Below are 23026 nucleotides of genomic sequence, written 5' to 3' on the forward strand. Positions count from 1 at the left end.
GCCAAAGATACCAACAATGCATTGCTTTGAGTACTCTTTGGGGAAGCATAGAGGGAGAAAAAAATAAGGCAAATTTGGAGCAAATCACATAATGCTCATCTTGGACTAATCTGCACCTATGTATCAAGTGCCTTGTTCCTACGTTCTGCAGCTTGTGCGTTGCTGGCACCTGACAGTCACAGGGAACATAGAATGACTTTCCCCATCTCATTGCTCTGATAGAGTAGGTCAGTGTGACCCATGGACATCGACTCGCTCCACTTTCACACTCTAGTCTCGTGACGCCACTGGCTGTGAAGACCGCGTTCTGATTGGTTCATGGTACCGCTTACTCTGACCAATCGTCGTTCTCGCATTTGACAGCCAAAACAAGCCCACGCCGGACCACCCTCCATCCAACCAGGAATGACAGAGTGGAGTGAGTGGCAGCTCTTTTGCCCAATAGGATTGCAGGATTGTAAAAATGATCGCTAACCTGCAGCGGGTGTATAGGCGGGGCGATAGACAAGGAAACTGGCAGCGTGAGGTAAGCGCTGATAGGCAGTTCCCTGTACCGACAGAACCAAGACTTGCTCTGTCATCCAATCAGGGGCGAGTTGGTGGAAGTGGGCGGTGTCAGGCAGTTTAGATGAAGGTGTGTGTTGTTGTGATAGGGGAGAGAAGATGGCGACTCCCAGCCTGTGGTCTGGTGCATTGGCGGCCTTATGGCTGCTTTTTTGTGTCGCCTCGGCCTCCCTGGGCTTCCTCAACATGGAGGAACTGACGCAGATGAAGTATGGCATCGAGATCCTGTCGGAACCGGTGATAAAGGGGCAGGTAATCGAGGCAGGGGAGAGGAGTATTAGGGAAGCAGCTGTTACCTCAGCACAGGTCAGAGTATTTTGTCCTAAAGTGCCCCCCCTCCTAACAATATAAACCCATGTAGTGTCCTGAGGTGCCCCCCTCCTAACAATATAAACCCATGTAGTGTCCTGGGGTGCCCCTCTCCTAACAATATAAACCCATGTAGTGTCCTGGGGTGCCCCCTCCTAACAATATAAACCCACGTAGTGTCCTGGGGTGCCCACCTCCTAACAATATAAACCCTCGTAGTGTCTTGGGGTGCCCCCCTCCTAACAATATAAACCCACGTATTGTCTTGGGGTGCCCCCCTCCTAACAATATAAACCCACGTATTGTCCTGGGGTGCCCCTCTCCTAACAATATAAACCCACGTAGTGTCCTGGGGTGCCCCCCTCATTACAATATAAACCCACATAGTGTCCTGGGGTGCCCCCTCCTAACAATATAAACCCATGTAGTGTCCTGGGGTGCCCCTCTCCTAACAATATAAACCCACGTAGTGTCCTGGGGTGCCCCCCTCATTACAGTATAAACCCACGTATTGTCCTGGGGTGCCCCTCTCCTAACAATATAAACCCACGTAGTGTCTTGGGGTGCCCCCCTCCTAACAATATAAACCCACGTAGTGTCTTGGGGTGCCCCCCTCCTAACAATATAAACCCACGTATTGTCCTGGGGTGCCCCCCTCCTAACAATATAAACCCACGTATTGTCCTGGGGTGCCCCCCTCCTAACAATATAAACCCACGTAGTGTCTTGGGGTGCCCCCCTCCTAACAATATAAACCCACGTAGTGTCTTGGGGTGCCCCCCTCCTAACAATATAAACCCACGTATTGTCCTGGGGTGCCCCCCTCCTAACAATATAAACCCACGTAGTGTCTTGGGGTGCCCCCCTCCTAACAATATAAACCCACGTATTGTTCTGGGGTGCCCCCCTCCTAACAATATAAACCCACGTATTGTCCTGGGGTGCCCCCCTCCTAACAATATAAACCCACGTAGTGTCTTGGGGTGCCCCCCTCCTAACAATATAAACCCACGTATTGTCCTGGGGTGCCCCCCTCCTAACAATATAAACCCTCGTAGTGTCTTGGGGTGCCCCCCTCCTAACAATATAAACCCATGTATTGTCTTGGGGTGCCCCCCTCCTAACAATATAAACCCACGTATTGTCCTGGGATGCCCCTCTCCTAACAATATAAACCCACGTAGTGTCCTGGGGTGCCCCCTCCTAACAATATAAACCCATGTAGTGTCCTGGGGTGCCCCCTCCTAACAATATAAACCCATGTAGTGTCCTGGGGTGCCCCCCTCATTACAGTATAAACCCACGTAGTGTCCTGGGGTGCCCCCCTCATTACAATATAAACCCTCGTAGTGTCCTGGGGTGCCCCCTCATTACAATATAAACCCACATAGTGTCCTGGGGTGCCCCCCTCATTACAATATAAACCCTCGTAGTGTCCTGGGGTGCCCCCCTCATTACAATATAAACCCACATAGTGTCCTGGGGTGCCCCCCTCATTACAGTATAAACCCACGTAGTGTCCTGGGGTGCCCCCTCCTAACAATATAAACCCATGTAGTGTCCTGGGGTGCCCCCCTCATTACAGTATAAACCCACGTAGTGTCCTGGGGTGCCCCCCTCATTACAGTATAAACCCATGTAGTGTCCTGGGGTGCCCCCCTCATTACAATATAAACCCTCGTAGTGTCCTGGGGTGCCCCCCTCATTACAATATAAACCCACGTAGTGTCCTGGGGTGCCCCCCTCATTACAATATAAACCCTCGTAGTGTCCTGGGGTGCCCCCCTCATTACAATATAAACCCACGTAGTGTCCTGGGGTGCCCCCCTCATTACAGTATAAACCCACGTAGTGTCCTGGGGTGCCCCCTCCTAACAATATAAACCCATGTAGTGTCCTGGGGTGCCCCCCTCATTACAGTATAAACCCACATAGTGTCCTGGGGTGCCCCCCTCATTACAATATAAACCCATGTAGTGTCCTGGGGTGCCCTCCTCCTAACAATATAAACCCACGTAGTGTCCTGGGGTGCCCCCCTCATTACAATATAAACCCATGTAGTGTCCTGGGGTGCCCACCTCATTACAATATAAACCCACGTAGTGTCCTGGGGTGCCCCCTCCTAACAATATAAACCCATGTAGTGTCCTGGGGTGCCCCCCTCATTACAGTATAAACCCACATAGTGTCCTGGGGTGCCCTCCTCCTAACAATATAAACCCACGTAGTGTCCTGGGGTGCCCACCTCATTACAATATAAACCCACGTAGTGTCCTGGGGTGCCCCCTCATTACAATATAAACCCATGTAGTGTCCTGGGGTGCCCCCTCATTACAATATAAACCCTCGTAGTGTCCTGGGGTGCCCCCCTCCTAACAATATAAACCCACGTAGTGTCCTGGGGTGCCCCCTCATTACAATATAAACCCTCGTAGTGTCCTGGGGTGCCCCCCTCATTACAATATAAACCCACGTAGTGTCCTGGGGTGCCCTCCTCCTAACAATATAAACCCACATAGTGTCCTGGGGTGCCCCCCTCATTACAGTATAAACCCACGTAGTGTCCTGGGATGCCCCCCTCATTACAATATAAACCCATGTAGTGTCCTGGGATGCCCCCCTCATTACAATATAAACCCTCGTAGTGTCTTGGTGTGCCCCCTCATTACAATATAAACCCTCGTAGTGTCCTGGGGTGCCCCCCTCATTACAATATAAACCCTCGTAGTGTCCTGGGGTGCCCCCCTCATTACAGTATAAACCCACGTAGTGTCCTGGGGTGCCCCCTCCTAACAATATAAACCCATGTAGTGTCCTGGGGTGCCCCCCTCCTAACAATATAAACCCATGTGTCTTGGGGTGCCCCCTCCTAACAATATAATCCTGTATTGTGTCCTGGCATATATACTGAGACTGTATTTTGTGGTAAGTAGAATAAATAGGCTGGAGATTCCAATACATTTGTATGGGATACCACAAATTTTATAAGTGTAATAGGTTGTTTAGACCTATTCTATCACATTTTTGATTAACCGTTACTTACCCAGAATCCCTGGCTGTATGCTAGGAGAAAATGGTGCAAAGCAGACCGGTCTGAGACGAATGTGCTCACAAGTGATAGTTTTATTTGCTGTTCACTGTACAGTGGAGAGGTTTTTTTTTGTGACTTTTTAAAAAAAAAAATTATGCACCATAAGTTTATATAATGTGTGGTTGAAACCTATTATAACTTCACATTGCAAATCCAGTATTACCAGCCTCATACTGGCCCCTAGGGTTGAAACGGCTGTCTGTGAGTAGGTTTTATTGGCTATGCCGCTATGCACTTCTTTAACCCAGGCTTTGCTGAAAGCTGTGTAATTTGGGCAGGCATATGCTTCAAAGGGTCCATGTTAAAGTGCACATGTAGCAAAAGGTGATTGCGTGCTCATTTGCATGTCATTTCCCAGAATCCCTGGCACTGTATGCTAAGAGATAATGGTAAAAAGCAGGGCTGCAGTGCTGTCTGAGACATGAATGTGCTCACACGTGATATTTGTATTTGCTGTACACCTATTTGTGAAAATTAATGTTTTAATTTTCTTTGTTTGAATTTATGCATATCTCCTATTTATTTTCCAAGGCTGGCATTATAATAATGTTACAAAGGGCAAAATAAAAACATCAATTTACTTGTAGATTTGAGGATGGACAAAGTCTCCTCCACAAAATATAGTAAACACTGTACAAACCCTCCAATGCATTTATCTACCATGACAATATTAAATGTTTAAAAAAAAAAACACTTGTAAAACTAGATTTTTAGATTACAGTAGAAGCTCTACCTCTTGTGAGACATGAGTAATATAAACCTCTATTCCAGTGATAGCTAATGCCTTTTTATATTTCATAAACTTGTAACATTGTTTACATAACTATCTGAAAGATATACTCCTGCTTCTTAAATGTTTCCATTAGTTCATATGCAACAAGTGCATAGCATGAATCAGGGGTGCGCAAGCTTTTTTTTTTTTTTTGTGCGTCCCCTGCTTGCTTTCCTCCATTGTTACGCCCCCCTCTACCTTGACACAGCGGGTCGTGTGATGTCACGTGACCCGCAGCGTCCTTTTGAAGTCACGTTGCCATGGTCACGCATCCTGAATCCGGCTGAACCTCGGTATGTAGAGGTTGCAGAGGCCTCATGCGATCCCCCGGCATTTAATCCAAATGGCTTGGGGAAGAGCGCGGGACCTCAGCAACCGCCTGCACCCCTACAAAAAAAAATCTCGCGCACTCAGTTTGTGCACCGCTGGCTTGAATGATTATGATGTGGGTAGGGGTTTTGGTAAAAATTAACGGAGGTTTTAAAAACAAAACAAAAACAAAAGTACTTGATTTTCTTTGTTATTTATGTGCTTGTGACACCAATTATTGACATTTGTACATTATTTTTATGCTTTGTGATGTGCAAACCACAGCAGTGAAAAAGCGGGTTTTAGCAAGTTTATCTGCACTTTTTAAAAAATATCTCTATCTCTACTATACTATTGGTATTGTATGCTCTCTCTATCTCTATATATCCACTTGTTTTTCCCTTCCTGGTATGCAAATACATTCACCAGAGCGCCTCAATATGTTTCATTTCCCCTTTTTAAAGCTGCAGTTCATTTAAAAGAAAAAAAACGTGTGTGTGTGTGTGTGTCATTTTAAGTGAAACTTATTTGTCTTTGGTCACTGTTGTTTTGTCACAGATATTGTATTTGTGATGATGATATTCAGTCAGTAGGAAAAACGCTAAGAAGTTTTACTGGACACACACCTCTGTTTTAGCTATTTGCACTATAGTTATACTAACTGTGTGCGTGTGTGTCTCTCTGAGCCCGGTCGCCACTGCGCATGTGCACCAGACTCCGGTCGCCACTGCGCATGTGCACCAGACTCCGGTCGCCACTGCGCATGTGCACCAGACTCCGGTCGCCACTGCGCATGTGCACCAGACTCCGGTCGCCACTGCGCATGTGCACCAGACTCCGGTCGCCACTGCGCATGTGCACCAGACTCCGGTCGCCACTGCGCATGTGCACCAGACTCCGGTCGCCACTGCGCATGTGCACCAGACTCCAGTCGCCACTGCGCATGTGCACCAGACTCCGTTCGCCACTGCGCATGTCCGGCGAGTCTTTTGCGCGACGGCTCGTGCATATTATTTCTCTCTCTCTCTCTCTCTCTCTCTCTCTCTCTCTCTCTCTCTCTCTCTCTCTCTCTCTCTCTCTCTCTCTCTCTCTCTCTCTCTCTCTCTCTCTCTCTCTCAAAAACACTTATAAACCGCTAACATAATAAAAATAAAATTTAAATTAATATAATTTGCAATGGATGTGTAGCACTTGTATGAGTTATATACCATGTGATGCTGATGTCACCAACCATTAGTTTGTGAGGAAAAAATACAACTAAAAATACTTGAGTCCTTTAGTATAAAAGTCCAAAATTTGAATGCACAACCGGAAAAAGGCAGCCTTCTTTGTGGGCAGAACGATCTTTCCTTTAACCTGCATAGAAAAAAAGAAAAGAAAAATAGCGCCCGATCCTGGTGCAATAACGTTAAAAAGATAGATTTAATATTATCCGAAATTTACACTCACAAACAAAAGTGTGTTTAAAGGCGTGTTATGAGTTAAATACTCATGCTCTGATCAATGCTGCTTTACTCCACTACTTCGATCGCCGGAGCTGCCCACCACGAGTCTCCGTACCGGCAGGAACTTGCGACGTCAGTCCTTGGCGGATGTTTCCGACAGTACACCACCAGCGTGTATGGTTCTGAGTGGGGAATGAATTCCGTGTAACAGATGATTCAATGCGAACCTCTTTCAGTCTATTGCGGATCAACGCCGGGACATCTAGACGACATGCAGTCCTGCGCGTTTCATCAGATAACGGACATATATATCCCAGCTTGCTTCTCATTCATTTTCCAGGCAATACATAGAGCTGCCAAGGGTCTTCTGATAGTTGCAGGCGACTTTAATACAGCCTTCGATCCCAATCTCGACAGATCAGGCCCTATTAGATACAGAAACAGCTCGGCGTGTCTACAGTAAAGTCAATTAGTAGACATATGGAGGGAGCTTCAACCCCTAGTGAGGGACTATACTTCTTTCTTCTTTTTTTTTTTTTTTCCTCTCCCCCCCGCACGCCTCATATAGTAGAATCGATTACTTCTTTATCTTTAGTAGACTGGTCCCGCAGATCTCCCACGCTGGGATCCATGATACTTCATGGTCTGGTCATGCACCAGTAGAGCTGAGGTGCACACAGATTAACCTGGACAGACCGGGAGCGAATTGAAAACTTGCTGAGTCTCTTCTGAAGGTTCCGGAGCTCTTCCAAATGGTAAGTGAGGAGATCACCCATTTTTTTCAGATTAAACAAGGGAACCGTTGACTTACATCTAACACCATGGGAGGCACACAAGGCGACCTTACGAGGTACCTTAATTAATATGGCAGCTCGCAGAATGAGAGAAACTAAAACATTCTGCTGCGCCAAGCTAAATTTAAAAGATTTACTCGCAGAACATAAATGTCACACCAAGGTGGAGACACTACAACAGATAAAAGATTCCCGAATTGAATTTACTACTCTCCTCCCAGGCAGAGAACTCACTGAGTTGGTCAAAGAGACAATTTTTTTTTTGAAAAAGCAAACAAGCCGGATACTATGCTAGCAAACAAATTGAGGAACAAAGCCCCAAATTATAACATTGAAGCCATCCGGCTAAATTCGGGAACATCCACGGCCAGCCCAAAATTGATGGTTGAAGGGTTTAAAATTTTCTCTGAAATCTTAAACAATGGAGAGAAAGTGGCACATAATTCTAGCACCAAAAAGGTTACGCGGGAATTCCTGACAAGCTCAAACCTACCGAGACTGAATGGATGAGAGGTAATGGGGAAAGAATTTACAATGGAGGAACTTACCCAAGTAATAAAGGGACTGAAACCAGCTAAAGCACCAAGGCCAGACGGTTTCTCCAATCTTTACTTTAAAAAAAAAAATACATGAAGATACTGGCCCCATTTCTGCTCCACATGTTCAATGCGGTGCTGGAGGGGTTTCTTCCCAGACCATATGCTCCAAGCGTCCATATCTCTTATACATAAACAAGGAAAAGACCCGCTTAACTGCAAAAGCTACAGGCCAATCTCGCTTAACACTGATGTCAAAATGTATGCTAAATTAATCGCCAACTGTTTGTCACATCCTGCCTAGACTAATACACCTAGATCAAGTCAATTTCATTAAAGATCGTCAAATGGCAGATAATACACGACGGATTATTGATCTGATAGAGATAGCCAATTCAAAACAGAGAGAGGTTATGGTGTTGAGTCTAGACGCAGAAAAATCATTTGACAGGATTGACTGGGCATACTTAAGAGACACGCTTGGGGCTTTCGGTTTAGGGGGAAAAGTGACAAATGCAATACTGTCCTGTATACCTGTACTCAAACCCGGCCGCTAGAGTTCTACACCAGGGCTTCCCATCTGCTCTCTTCCCAATTAAAAGTGGCACGAGGCAGGGCTGCCCTCTTTTGCCCCTCCTATTCCCCCTGTGTATGGAACCGCTAGTGGCTCAAATACGCTTGAGCCCCGACATCACAAGATTAACTATAAACAACCAACCACATAAAGTGGTGCTCAATGCCGACGATGTCTTCATGACAATATCAAAATCTATTTGACTTGCTAGGGAAATTTTAAAAGTATTTTGGGATTCAAAATCCATCAGGCCAAAACAGAAAGCTGTCAAATACCTAAGAATATAAGGCCATCTATAAAGCAAATTTCCCTAAGTTATTCCAAACCCTGAGAGAAAACATCAGAAAATGGTCTAAGTACAACATATCATGGATAGGAAAGATTTACAGTGTTAAAATGAATCTACTCCCATGAGTCTTGTATCTATTCCAGACTTGACCACGGCCACTGAGACGGAAGGCTATATTCTCGCTTCAGTCCGTGATCTCTAAATTTATCTGGGGAGGTAGAAAAGCGAGAGGGGGCCTGGCGGTACCTTGCTTGTTGTCCTATTACAAAGCGGCACAATTATGTAAAATATCCCAATGGCAAAGATGGAGGGCATTGGAAAAAGAACTTTGCTCCCCATTGGAGTTAAATAATTTGATCTGGACTCCAAAAAATAGTGAGAGAAACTATAACATCGCCATTATCCCCAATGGCCAACTCATTATCAATCTGGGAGGCTACCAAATATACATGTGCCTTAACCACTAAAGAGTCCCTGATGTCCCCAATATGGGACAACCCAGAATTCACTCCTGGCTTGAATGGGACCGATTTCTCAATCTGGAACCTTAACGGAATTAATAGGGATCTGGAGGGAAATAACAAAAGTAAAACCTTCAAACACATTAAATCCAAAAAAAGCTTTTCCCCACTCTGAAATCTATTGATACCTCCAGATCAGAGCATTTTAAAACATATATGCCCCGCCCCCATTAACGTTGTTTTGAAAAGCTCTGTCTAGCAGAAACGGACACGGGTGGATTTACATCGCAGATGTATCGAGAAGTAACCGGTACTACACCCAAAGTCGTGCAAAAGTTAAAACATATGTTACTGTGGGAGACAGACCTTGGGGAGGAAATAGATGTTGAGGAATGGACAGAAATAGTCACAGCTACATCTAAACACTCAATCTGCACAGCATTAAAGGAGAACGCATATAAAGTGTTAATGAGATTGTACCTCACTCCACTTAATCAAAATTCATAACCGGATACTCTCCATTGTCTGGGGCACAATGTGGAGAGACTGCAGATTTGTTGCACATGCTGTGGTCTTGCCCCTGGATTACCCCTATATGGGAACCAATTGGAGATTGGCTCCAGAGGATGGAAATAGAAATGGAGATATATCTCTGGCGCCTGACACTAACAGAATATATATAAATAAAATATACAACCAGGACTGGCAGATGACTCTATTCTCGGATCTGGCTTCAGTCGATGCAGATAGTGTACATGTAATATAAACAAACAGAGTACATAACATAATACTGTGGAGCTCAAATGCGTGATACTTAACCTCACCATTCCAATGGACCTGTGGCTGTTCTTACTGAATAGACCGTTGATGGGCCTTACCAAATCTGAATTGAAAATGGTTGCACACTTTGCAACAGCAACAAGGTGTGAGATCGCAGCATTATGGAAACAAAAGGAAATTCCAGTAATCCCAAAAATCCGGAACCGAATTTGGTTTGTGCCAGATGGAGAAATTGACAAGCCTCCTAAATGATACTGGCAACATTTTTTTTAATTTTTATTTTTTTAAAGTCTGGACGCCTTGCCTGGACCAGACAAACAACCCAGGAGTAGAAAGGTCCTCAATCTGGCTATGATAGTAAGGTTAAGGACCAGCTGCGGTCGGCGGCACGAGCGGCCGCGGGCCACCAGCGCCTTTCCTCCAGTCTGGAGGTCCCCGCTGCCTCCTTCCGACGTGGCTGACTGCGTGCTGTGACGCGTCAGCCGGCCGATGCTGCAAGCTTCTGGTGATCAGAAGCGCTGACGCGTCACGTGGTGTGGCAGTCAGCCAATGAGGAGGGTAGGGAGGCGGCTATGGGAGAGAGGTGGCTACAGTGAGGGAGGTGGCTACGGGAGGGAGGCGACTACCCTCTACCCATGTTTGCTGAGGGGGTGACGGGGCACAGATCCGCTCACTGTCTCTCCCTGAGACTGAGGGGGGGGGGGAGGCTGTGACATCCGCATAGCCTGGACCAGCCGAGACCGCACAGCCTGGAGAGGGACACTACCCCCTGTCATGGCTGCGCCCTCCTGACCCGTCTTGGCCACGCCCCCCACACTGAAAAGTCAGCTGCAGACCGCAGATCGCGGTGCAGTGACTTGCACGCGCCGCCGGGAAACAGGGGGGCCATGCGGGCGCGTGCAGCGGGGCCTCTGCCTAATAGATGCGTTCTCCTATAATGCTAGGCCACCTTCCTTTTTTTCACATATCATTTTTCTTTATGATTTTGCTGAAAACACTGTTTAATCTTGTTTTGATGTTGGCAAATATATATGTAATGTCTGTATGCACTTCTTGTTGTAATGCTGTTTTAAAGCATCCTTTGATTTCTATAGCATGGTTCTTAGCCCATCTCCCAAGCAGTGCAAGATCTGTGCAACACTTTCTTGTTTGGGGTAATTTGTTCATATATTGAAGGAATGGGGAAGAGAGGGTGGACCCTGCTCAGCCGCTGACTAACGAGAGAGAGAGACTAGGAGTGGTGCTATCTGGGATATAGGGTATATACGAAAACAGAAAAGCAGAAATCCCTGTTGATGCACTCACTATAATAGGGGCTCAAAATAATAAAGTTTCGTTCCGGCTAGGAAACACGTGTCGGGTGATGTCATCAGCGCGACCGGGCTAGCAGTAGCCGGGTCTTTTCTTTACTCACAGCAATGGTGCACTTTGTGAGTCGTTAGTTAATAAAAGATGTGGGCTGAATGAGGATCCCACTAGCTAGCGCTAGAAATCTGTACATCTCAATCTTGGAGCTCTAACTTATGTTTGCGGACGCCTGGCATCCAGCGTTCTTATGTGTGGTGTACTTCATTCACACAAGACGTAAGGCTTAAGGCAATAGCTCTATACTCTCACACACAGCCCTATTAGGGTAATGTAAATGACCTAAATCTAAGGTCAGTTCTCTACAGAGTTTAGCAGCAGAACCATAGCTGCAGTTACAGCAAATTCAGCTGTGCGCTTTCACATAGACCTATTGTAGAGAGGTACAGAGTTTTCTGTCTGAGAGGGAGCATGACACAGTGACTGCACTACTATGTTGCATTATTTGGTTCACTGTGTCCATTGCACCACCTCACTATAAGCCTTAGGCCGAGTCCATAGAAGGACAAGCAGCGCTGAGCCGTGCGGACGCTCCGTGCTGAGCCCCTGCATCCTCCATGAGGATGTCTTTAGAGGGGGCTCACGCGAGCGTCCGCAGGCGTGTTGAGGCGCTGGATTTGTCAGCCGACATCCAAGCTGTTTTTCAGAGCGCTGTCGGCTAAAACATCCAATCAGCGCGGAGCAGCATCAATGTCACGGCGCCGTGACGTTGACGTCGGTGCGTCGCGGGCGATTGGCCCAGCGACGTCACTGCCCCGCCTCCCTCAGTCTCGCCCCACCTCCGATCGCGCCCGCTGGCTCGCCTGCATGGGCATGAAATCGCACTGATTTCAGCAGGCGAGCCTCAGCGTCAGCGCGCCTCAGCCCTGCTACCCCCTCTATGGCCCCAGCCTTATATACACGCCAGGAGTCTGATCCTATGATATATTGGAGCTGCACAGTTGACACGCTGACCTCTATTACCAAGATCACCTAATGACATCCTGACCATTTCTCAGTAGACATCAGAGTGTTATACATTGGCATTTCAGAGGTCTCTATATAGTACCCAGTGGGAATTCTTACCCACTAGCTGTTGGTAACATGCGCTATCGTTAAGGTTTTAATTAGCATGTGTGTTTTCTGATTATTAATACAACTTTATTATTTTGAGCCCCTATTATAGTGAGTGCATCATAAGGGATTTCTGCTTTTCTGTTTTGGGGTAATTTGTTGCCAATGTTCCAATCAGTTTTAGCTGTAAATGGTAACAATAGATAATGTTACCTTGTTAATAAGGATACATTGTAACTGCGGGCTTACACTGAAGCAGCCATTATGTTAGGCACACAATCAGGATTGTGACAGATTTATAACAGAAGCACCAAACGATTGCCAGTTTAGGAAAGAATGTAGAATTCTACATGGTCACATTTTTTTTTTTTTAATATATCTAGGAAAAGAAAAAACGCTTGGAAATTAGTATTGCTGCTTCAAATATATTTTCATAAAAATTAGCAAAAATAAATAAATAAAGATCGCACCCCCGCCTGCTCCTCTCCATTCTGAGCCCCCCTCCTTACCTCGCGCTGCGTTAAATGACGCTGTGGGGTCATGTCACGTGACCCGCAGCGTCATTTGATGCGTGTGATGCCACAAGACCCTCGCCGCATTGCCATGGACACGAGTGACGCTGGCAGAGTCCAGGTAAGTTTTAGAGTTGCAGAGGCCTCACGCAATCCCCCGGCATTTAATTTAAATGGCTCGGGGCCTCAGCAACCGCCCATGCCCCCCCCTCCCCCACATCCCCACAGACAAATCCAGCGCCCCTCACTTTGCATACCGCTGGAATAGGTGAGAACCCAGAGCTGGTTTTTGTATCTAGATTTTGGTATTTTAATTATTTTTTTTTATTTTTTTTGTGGTGGGGTGAAGATTCGTAGAGTTAGGTTACAACCTGATAACAGGGTGCATAATTATTGTAACTAATTGTAAAAATTTTACAAGTTTCTAAACCTTCCATCTGCCAAATAAACAGCCATGTTTATAAAAAAAAAAAAGCAAAAAAACCCTAAGGAATGTAAGCGGGTTTCTATGCAGTGAAGTAGAACACATTAACATTAACGTAGAAGTACTCCCTGGTTGATACAGGCATACCCCGGTTTAAGGACACTCACTTTAAGTACACTCGCGAGTAAGGACATATCGCCTAATGGGCAAACGACAGCTCACGCATGCGCCTGTCAGCACGTCCTGAACAGCAATACCGGCTCCGTACTTGTACCAAAGCTGTGCGCAAGCAGGGAGACTATAGAGCCTGTTACAAATGCGTTATTTACATCAGTTCTGCACGTATATGACGATTGCAGTACAGTACATGCATCGATAAGTGGGGAAAAGGGAGTGCTTCACTTTAAGTACATTTTCACTTTACATACATGCTCCGTTCCCATTGCGTACGTTAATGCGGGGTATGCCTGTACTGTGTGTGCCCTTATGACATACCAGGTATGCAAACAAAACAGGCCAGCGCATCATACACAATGACACAACATATAGTACAATACCTCAGTGCTTATCTGCTCATGAAAAAGGGTTACAGGCATACCCCGCATTAACATACGCCATGGGACCGGAGCATGTATGTAAAACGAAAATGTACTTAAAGTGAAGCACTATCTTTTTCCCACTTATCGTTGCATGTACTGAACTGCAATCGTCATATATGTGCATAACTGATGTAAATAACACATGTGTAACAGGCTCTATAGTCTCCCTGCTTGCGCACAGCTTCGGTACAGGTAGGGAGCCAGTATTGCTGTTCAGGACGTGCTGACAGGCGCATGCGTGAACTGCCGTTTGCCTATTGAGAGATATGTACTTACTCGCGAGTGTACTTAAAGTGAGTGTCCTTAAACCGGGGTATGCCTGTATTTAGTTAGACCCTTTTGCCAAAAGGTTATAAGCCTGCAGCCACTTCATGGCATGCCCAATCTGCAGGTCCTAACACTACCTGGCACAATTCTCATGTTCCTCTCTCTTCTGTTCCAATAATAGGTCAACAACCATTTCTACACAAATATAAAAAAAAATCCATGACTGCGTCCACAGACCAGTGTCTCACCATCCCAGCGCTAAGAAAGTTAATTAACTAGATTTATTTTTTTTGTGGCCAGTTTTTGTCTTCATTATATAAATTTAAATACTTTGTGACATCAAGGCACATTATATCTTTTACATAATAATATACTCAGTGGTACAGTACGAAGTGGTGTGTTTGTTTTTGTGATGCGATCAAACTGTTGCTTGAATGGCATGAAGAAACTTTTTAGTTTCTACCCCCTTGGTCCTTTTACTTCAAGATGGTAGGTTTTTCTCAAGTGGTTTACAGAATTTGTATTAATTGTTGACTACAAAAGCAGTTCTCAAAACTAGGATACAATAAAGATATGGCAAAATGATCATTCTTGCACAGAAAATAAGGTCCTGTATACTGTACTCGTGTTCCAGGAATGTCATGTACTGTATTACCAAAACCCAAATAGCAGTAGTATAGGTAAGTGTGCGCATCTGGGTGTTAAGTTGTTCAGACATGTAAATGTATCCTTTTGTTTACATTTTTATTATTATTTTGTTTGCTACTTTAGAGCAAGTCTGAAAATATAGTGACCATCTCCTCTAAGTACAAGCAGAATTATGAGTGCAAGCTCCCAGCTGTTGCCGTGAAGTTCCATTACGAGCGGGACGAAGACCAGCAGGCGTACTCTGGACTTGGTATATCTGACTTGCTGCGGCCCATGGAAGCAGCACCATGTCTTGTGAAGGTAACATTCGCAATAGGCCAGTGTTTCGGGAGAACTTCTTCTGTAAAGGCATTGGGCCATATTCACCAAGGGCTACTCCATGAGATCCCTTCCATGCTAGAACACCTTAAAGCCCATTCACTTGAGTGGGCTGTAAATGGCTACATTTACTATTCTTTGCTTCAAGGTGTCTTATGAATTAGTGCTGCAAGAGCACATACTTCGACCAAATACATTTTACTCCATCGTTCCCTTAACAGTGCGCGCACACTTTTTTTTTTTTTATGTCCTGAGGGGTAAAAGTCCTTGTCTCGTTGGTCACCGTATTTGTGGGCCAGTCGCATAGCCACCCCACCGTGTACCCTCCATGTGAGTCTCAGATGCGCCTTGCTCACTGCTGCTTTCTGGGGGAGTGGTGAGCATTTCTCTGTCTCTTGACCGTGACTACCTTGCTCTGTGAGCCTTTCCCAAGCCAGTTTTTTTTTTTTTTGCTACTTGATGATCCTACTCTCCTTCCTCTGCGAGGGGTAGAATGGGTGGCTGGCCCCTGACCTTGACAACCCGGAAGTGCTGTCTGTGGCATCAGGACAGCATTACTGAGCCAGTGGATAATGCTGATGATACTTCAGCCTGCTTCTGTAGGACTCTCGCCTTTATATTGAGCCGAGTCTCCAGTCTCTCTGCCTCTGTTATTGTTTAGGACCAAACCTCTTGAAGGAGGCTTTATAAGGAAACCTGCATTTAGTCTACCTGTAGTATGTTCACGTGTGTTAGGCTGCGCTTATAGTGCCGGCGACAGCGTTGCGGCAAAACAAATGCATTGCCGCCGTCGCGTGCGCTTATAGTAAGCACGTCGCGATGGATTGGTCGCGATCGCTGGAAGTCATCTCTATTTGATTTTCCAGCGACCGTCGCCGGCACAATAAGCGTAGCCTTATGCTCCTTCGACTCAATTTGTCTGCAGTTTTCTGCTATTCTGTTTGTCTATTTGGCTTTTCTCAGTGTAAGATTGAATCAGTGGCTAATATACCCATGAAGGCCATCACCAAGACTAAACATGTTAAGCCTCCTCGTTGGATGAAGGATGGTGCAATGAGTAAGGCCGCGGGCATGGTAGCACAGACCCCGCGGAGCAGATGAACTTACCCCCTTCATCTGTAATCAGCGCGGCTTTAGTATCCCCTTCCGCATAGTTGCGGAGGCTCAGCAAATTGAAGGAGACAGACAGATTTAAAATTTTGGCGCTGAGGGGAGCGGAGGAGCGGTATGGGAACGCGGGAATAGCCCCGCCTACCGCCACACCCCCGTCACTCCTTCGCCCCGCCCCCAAAGAGCACTCACTGCCTCGCCTGCCAGGACACAAAAAAGCACCAGCTTGAGCAGGCGAGGCAGAGCAGGAGCGCGGCTCAGCGCGGCCCGAGGCCCCATGCCCGCGGCCTATGAAGTTTACCTAAAAAAATAATTAAACTAGGAAACTCTCTTTTCCATCTTCTAGAGGCTTGATACAAAGACACATAAAGAGTATATATTGACATAAATAGAGAGACGCACATGAAGTAACAGACAAGACTGCGCAATGCAAATTTTCTTAAGATAGTTGAAACATTTTGAGACCTAGATTACGGACGTCCTCTAATACTTTTTGTGGGATTTGTTTGCCGTTTTTGAAACTCGAGCCCTGTTGTCGGATAAGGGAGTTGGAGAGCTACAAGTCCAGGGAACTCCATATTTCAGAACTTAAGACAAGCTTCTCATGCAGCCAGTTCCTAAAGTAGAGTCAGCTTTTCATGCAGTATGAATCAGAATAGAATTGTGCCTTCCTACTATTAAAATCCCCTGAAATGAGAAACAGAACTTGCATTATTTGGATGTAAGAGGAACTTGAATGCATTATGTTTAAGTCTGCACATTTGATGGACTGTCTGACAAGCTGTTTGGGTTTTTCTTTGGGAAAAGAAGAGATTTGTTTCTTCCATTGTGAGATGAACTGTTATGCATTGAACAAGCTTACATAGCGAAGCAACTGAATTGTCCGCTAAGATTAGAGCGGACTACAAAGGCCATTTTGGCAACCTGGTCTTCTCGTAACACAAAGCATTCTAGGCTGAGTGTTTGTAGCCTCCAGTGAGACTGTTTGGAAGGAAGGTGCTATAAGAAATTCCCTCCACGGCCGTGCACAAACCAGTGCTGAAGATTTCTTTTGTGCTTCAGTGAAGGCCAAAGATAGAAATTCTGCTTTTTCATTTTCAGAAAGCTATGCAACTTGGCTAATGAAATAACTAAAGTGAAGGAGCGTTTTATTTTGGAATCGGACGAGGATGGGCATAAAACCATTTGTGTGCATGGTCATGGAGGGATTCTTGGAGAAAAATAATTGATAACATTTGTTTATTTCTTGTAACTTGACATTTGGGTTTGCCAAGATCTATTGGTACTTTTAAATTGACTCTTTGCAACATATCAAGGTGTTGTAAACCCTCATGGCAGTGATGAACATTCTGTACTGCTCTCATCCAAAATGAATATGGTATTCAGTATCTAGCTACTTGTTCCTAGTAAATATACATTATCTAGTTAATGTATCCTGTGTGAAAGGCCGCTTTTGAAAAAAAAAATTATTTGGGCGTATGATTACTTTTGTCTCCTACATTGGCACTGGCAGTGTGCATGATTCTGTACATGGTGGCTAAATATTTGTTCAATCTACAGGTGAGTTATAAATTAAGCACAGTAACGTGTGAAATGATGACGATGGTGTTTTACTTTGTCGGTGCTGTAACCCCAAGGTTGCTCTCCCTTGTCGAAGTTGATTCTATAATTAACCATTTTATCTTTAATGTTTAATGGAGGATTGGTGCCATTTTGTAGTAGCCATGTTGTAACCTAAACTTAATTATTTGGAAGCCTCATAAGTACATTTTTTAATTTGCTCTGCAGATTACATTTTTTCTTTAAATTTATTTTGCAGACTAAAGACTGGTGGACGTATGAGTTCTGTTATGGAAAACATCTCCAACAGTACCACATTGAAGGTATATTTCTACCATTGTTTGTAGTATTTTGATGTATCACACATAGGAACCACTTCAATGTTACTTGCCTCATACCTCCCTCCATGAACCTTACATAGATGAAAACAAGCTCTATAAACGTACAGTTAGGTCTGGAAATAATTGGACACTGACACAATTTTCATAATTTTAGCTCTGTACGCCACCACAATGGATTTGAAATGAAACAACCGAGATGCAATAGAAGTGCAGACTCTCAGCTTTAATTCAAGGGGTTAAACAAAAATATTGTATGAAACGTTTAGGAATTGCAACCATTTTCATACACAGTCCCCTTATTTCAGGGGCTCAAATGTAATTGGACAAATTAACACAATCATAAATAAAATGTTCATTTTTAATACTTTGTCGAGAATCCTTTGCAGGCAATGACTGCTTGAAGTCTGGAACGCATGGATATCACCAAACGCTGGGTTTCCTCCTTTGTGATGCTTTGCCAGGCCTTTACTGCAGCTGTCTTCAGTTGTTGTTTGTTTGTGGATCTTTCCGCCTTAAGTTTTGCCTTCAGCAAGTGAAATGCATGCTCGATCGGGTTGAGATCAGGTGATTGACTCGGCCATTGCAGAATATCACACTTCTTTGCCTTAAAAAAACTCCTGGGTTGCTTTCGCAGTATGTTTTGGGTCACTGTCCATCTGTAAAGTGAAGCGCCGTCCAATCAACTTCGCTGAATCTGAGCAGACAATATATCCCTATACACTTCAGAATTCATCCGGCTGCTTCTGTCTTCTGTCACATCATCAATAAACACTAGTGACCCAGTGCCATTGTAAGCCATGCATGCCCATGCCATCACACTGCCTCCACCGTGTTTTACAGATGATGTGGTATGCTTCGGATTATGAGCCGTTCCAAGCCTTCTCCGTACCTTTTTTTTTTTCTTCCCATCATTCTGGTACAGGTTGATCTTAGTTTCATCTGTCCAAAGAATGCTGTTCCAGAACTGGGCTGACTTTTAGATATTGTTTGGGAAAATCTAATCTGGCCTTTCTATTCTTGAGGCTTATGAATGGTTTGCACCTTGTGGTGAACCCTCTGTATTTGCTTTCGTGAAGTCTTCTCTTTATGGTAGTCTTGGATAATGATATGCCTACCTCCTGGAGAGTGTTCTTCACTTGGCTGGATGTTGTGAAGGGGTTTTTCTTAGCCATGGAAAGGATCCTACGTTCCTTTTTTCCTCAGAATGTACCAAACTGTTGATTTGGCCACTCTTAATGTTACTGCTACCTCTCTGATGGATTTTTTTTTTTTTGCAGCCTAAGGATGCCCTGTTTCACTTGCATTGAGAGCTACTTTGAACACATGTTGTGGGTTCACAGCAACAGCTTCCAAATGCGAATGCCACACCTGAAATCAACTCCAGGCCTTTTACCTGCTTAATTGATGATGAAATAACGAAGGAATAGCCCACACCTGTGCATGAAACAGCTTTTGAGTCAATTGTCCAATTTCTTTTGGTCCCTTGAAAAAGAGGGGGCTACATATTAAAGAGATGTAATTTCTAAACCCTTCCTCCAATTTGGATGTGAAAACCCTCAAATTAAAGCTGATAAACTGTACTTTAAGCCCATATTCATTATTTAACTGTAACTTGAATTTATTTTGGTATAACTTGTATCAGTGTCCAATTATTTCCGGACCTAACTGTGTGTCATTCCTACTTCATGGGTTATTCTGTGTACTGATTACCAAGTCATAGCTTCCTGCATAAAAGGGAACGGCAACCATGTTATTTGCTTTGTAAAATACAAATCGTCATCTCCGAGTACTACAGTGAATCTTTAATTCAGGTTTAACTGATTAAGGTTACACTTAAATATTAACTCTTGACACTGCTAGAGAAGCCTGCAACTTCCTACAGTGTTAAGACCGTTTCCTCTATGTTTAACATTTTAAGCCTTTCTTACCTTGGCTTTCTGTGAATAGCTGAGTGGTGAATTCTTGTGTTGTGGGGAGTGCATGTGATTTAAAAAAAAGAAAACAATCCCTGAAAAAATCTGTGTAATAATAACTTCACAGCCAGTATACATATGCTTGAAGTCTCAATATATTCACTTGCATGTGATCAATGAATACCTGGTATTCAGAACACCGAGTCGTAAAGAGGGCAGGGACTGCTCTTATGTTATGGCTTGTCTTCAAATATTCACTTAAAGTAGAACAGAAGGTCACAACATGGTGTATATGTTACATATACATGTTTAATTGATACCCTTTTTTTATTTTATGGTATCACACTCGCATTTAAAAGACTTATAATGGGCAGTTATAACAAGCGGTTTTGAAGTATTACAGCCTTGTAGAGCTGTTCCATGTTCCTAGAGGAGGCCTTGGTGCAGCGACCGACTTTCCCTCAGCATCTTTCGGCACTTCTGTCCCTCGTCTGAAATCGTTTTGAAATATATGCACTCATACGATACATAGGCTGTCATTCTACTGTATCTAGATGCATTCTTTATACAAATTAATGACACAAACATGTATATAAAATAGAAGGATTTTTTTTTTAATCGAATACTTGGATTTCTACTTGCCGCCCCCCCCCCCCCCCCCCTCAAAAAAAGAAGTCTAAGATCTTTTACATACTGGGCAATTGTATTAATATTTTATAATATATGTTTGATACCTTGGCAAATGGATGTGTTGATTGTTAAATATTTTAATTATGTGATTCATCCCCTTTTTAAGGTGGCATACACATGGTGCATCAAGTAATCGGATTGGTTGATGTACCATGTGATGTTTTCAATGTTGGTTGAAAGGTCATTCTGATCACATGGTACTCTTGTTGGGGTTGTGTGATGGGGGTACTTGCACCGAGGTGGGCGGTTAACCCCTTCATTAACTTAACGGTCAGCCATTAAGGTAAGGAAGGGGGGGGGGGGTAATTAAAAAAAATATATATATTTTTTTTTATTGTTGCAGGTAATCTATCAAGGGTACCCATTGAGAGGGCCAAGCTATTCAGTGACAATGATTTTATGTTTAAAGTGCATTTTGAATGTTGTTGTTTTTTTAATTGTTTATTTTTTGGGAGGTTAAGTTCTAAAACCACTGTTGGCCACATTTGGCTAATAGGGATCTTGGGCATTAGTTTAGGGATGTGGGGGAGAGATGGGGGTATTTTGCCCTGGGGAGGGTGGTTAGGCCTCCCCTCTGGCGTGGCAGGAGGGGCAAACACTCTTGATTACCTTTGGTTTCTATGAAACACTTTGGTCGGCTAGTCATGGAAACCCATGACTAGTTTACCTGTGGGCTACTAAGGGGTTAATATGCACTGTAATGTGTTCAAATATTACTTATCTATTTCAAGTTGGTTTAGCTTATCTGGCTTATGTATATTGGCCAGGCTATACATAGGAAAGACAAGGCTAACGCCAGTCTGGACTAGGTGATAAATTATTTGCACGATTTCTGGTGTTTATCGGAATGGGATGAATATTGGAACTTGATATGACTGCTTTTACCTAAAAATGCATTATTATACCTCCTTTAAAAATAAAATCTCAGATCCAATGCTTTTAACAGACCCCCAAAAAGTGCATTATGATTTATGTATTGCACGATTAAAAATAAGACCTTTTTTTATTTTGGCACCAATATCGCATTTTTATGTTACCGCAGCTTGATGTATCCTGCCCTACGTGTAAGTATACAAAACAAAGAACATCGAAAATGTGTTTTTTTTTGTACTGAATTTGTATATTTAACTTATATTATACATCTATTTCACAATATTGGATCAATTAATGTATGTTTTTATACAGTTAATATTAAGGAAGAAATTTAATTTTTTAAATGTATATAAAATGATGGGATAGTTTGTGTGTGTGTGTGTGTGTGTGTATATATACACAAAGAGTAGCGCTAAAGTGTGAAGAAAACCTGGTGTTAATAAAGAATGTGCTTATAGTGAATAATTTTTTTTTCAATAAGATAACACCCAAGATTAAAAATGTAAATATATAAAAAAATTGAAATATGAATAACCAAACACGTGACGTTCATAGATGAAATGTCCAGATCAGGAATCAGTCTTTATGGGGAGGCAAAGCTTCTGATGATCTTGCCAGATCACAGAAATCTAAAAAAAAAAAGAGAAGCACCAACTCCATAGCATAATACTGTAAAATATAGGAATCTTTAATAAAATTGTGCGTATTCACCAGGACCTATACTCACATTGTGGAAGAAAAATAATAATTTGAGACAATCTGTAACAGCAGCGGATCAGCGCAGATGTATTGCACACAGGTGGCCAGGACCAGTGGATGTTGCAGTCAGTGTAAGGGAAGAACAGTCCGCAGAACCCTCCGCTGTAAAGATGGTAATAACACCAATCATGGGGCACTCCAAACCGTAGAGTGCAGCGTCCTCCTCTGATGGTAGGATGATCCTCCCCAAGTCCCCATTATTATTAAATGATTCTTGGACTTGGTCACAATCATATCCTTTCTCGACAAACTGAGTAATACGTTTGCCTGACTGTTCTTCAAAGATTAGATCAGAGGAGCAGTTACGTCTTAATCTACTAAACTGGCTCAGCGGAATATTGCTGAGCCATTTAGGGTGGTGATTGCTTCTAGCGTGTAAATATCTGTTGACTGCTACCTCTTTGAAGTGGACTCTCGTTTATATATTAAGTTTGTCATCTACCAAGAGTACCAAATCTAAAAAAAGTGATCTCACTTGGATGTGTTTGGTGTGTAAAGACCAGTCCAAGATCATTGGTGTTAAATCCATCAAAAGCCATGTGGAGACACTCTTCATCTCATCCCAGATAATCAACAAATCGTCGATATAACGACCATAGAATACCAATTAAATTTGCCTGAAATTAATTGACACTCAAAGTATTGAGTAAGATCACTTTAAGAGAGTCGC

The 23026-nt window shown here is 43.8% G+C and overlaps 1 protein-coding gene across 3 annotated transcripts in view; it reads left to right on the forward strand.

The window, feature by feature from the left end:
• The first annotated feature begins 569 nt into the window (after window positions 1–569).
• Window positions 570–23026, forward strand: part of OS9 (OS9 endoplasmic reticulum lectin) — a 57684-nt gene continuing 35227 nt past the window's right edge. The window contains exons 1-3 of one of the 3 annotated variants that reach the window (XM_075591578.1): window positions 570–816; window positions 14916–15092; window positions 18040–18103. In XM_075591578.1, the coding sequence (XP_075447693.1) occupies window positions 664–816; window positions 14916–15092; window positions 18040–18103 (394 nt within the window). In that variant the 5' untranslated portion in view covers window positions 570–663. Of the gene's footprint in view, window positions 817–14915; window positions 15093–18039; window positions 18104–23026 lie in introns of those variants that run through there. The other 2 variants (XM_075591580.1, XM_075591579.1) reach the window with 2 other exon arrangements.

The sequence above is a fragment of the Ascaphus truei genome, chromosome 3, assembly GCF_040206685.1.
Source record: "Ascaphus truei isolate aAscTru1 chromosome 3, aAscTru1.hap1, whole genome shotgun sequence".
In the NCBI taxonomy this organism is placed as follows: domain Eukaryota; kingdom Metazoa; phylum Chordata; class Amphibia; order Anura; family Ascaphidae; genus Ascaphus; species Ascaphus truei.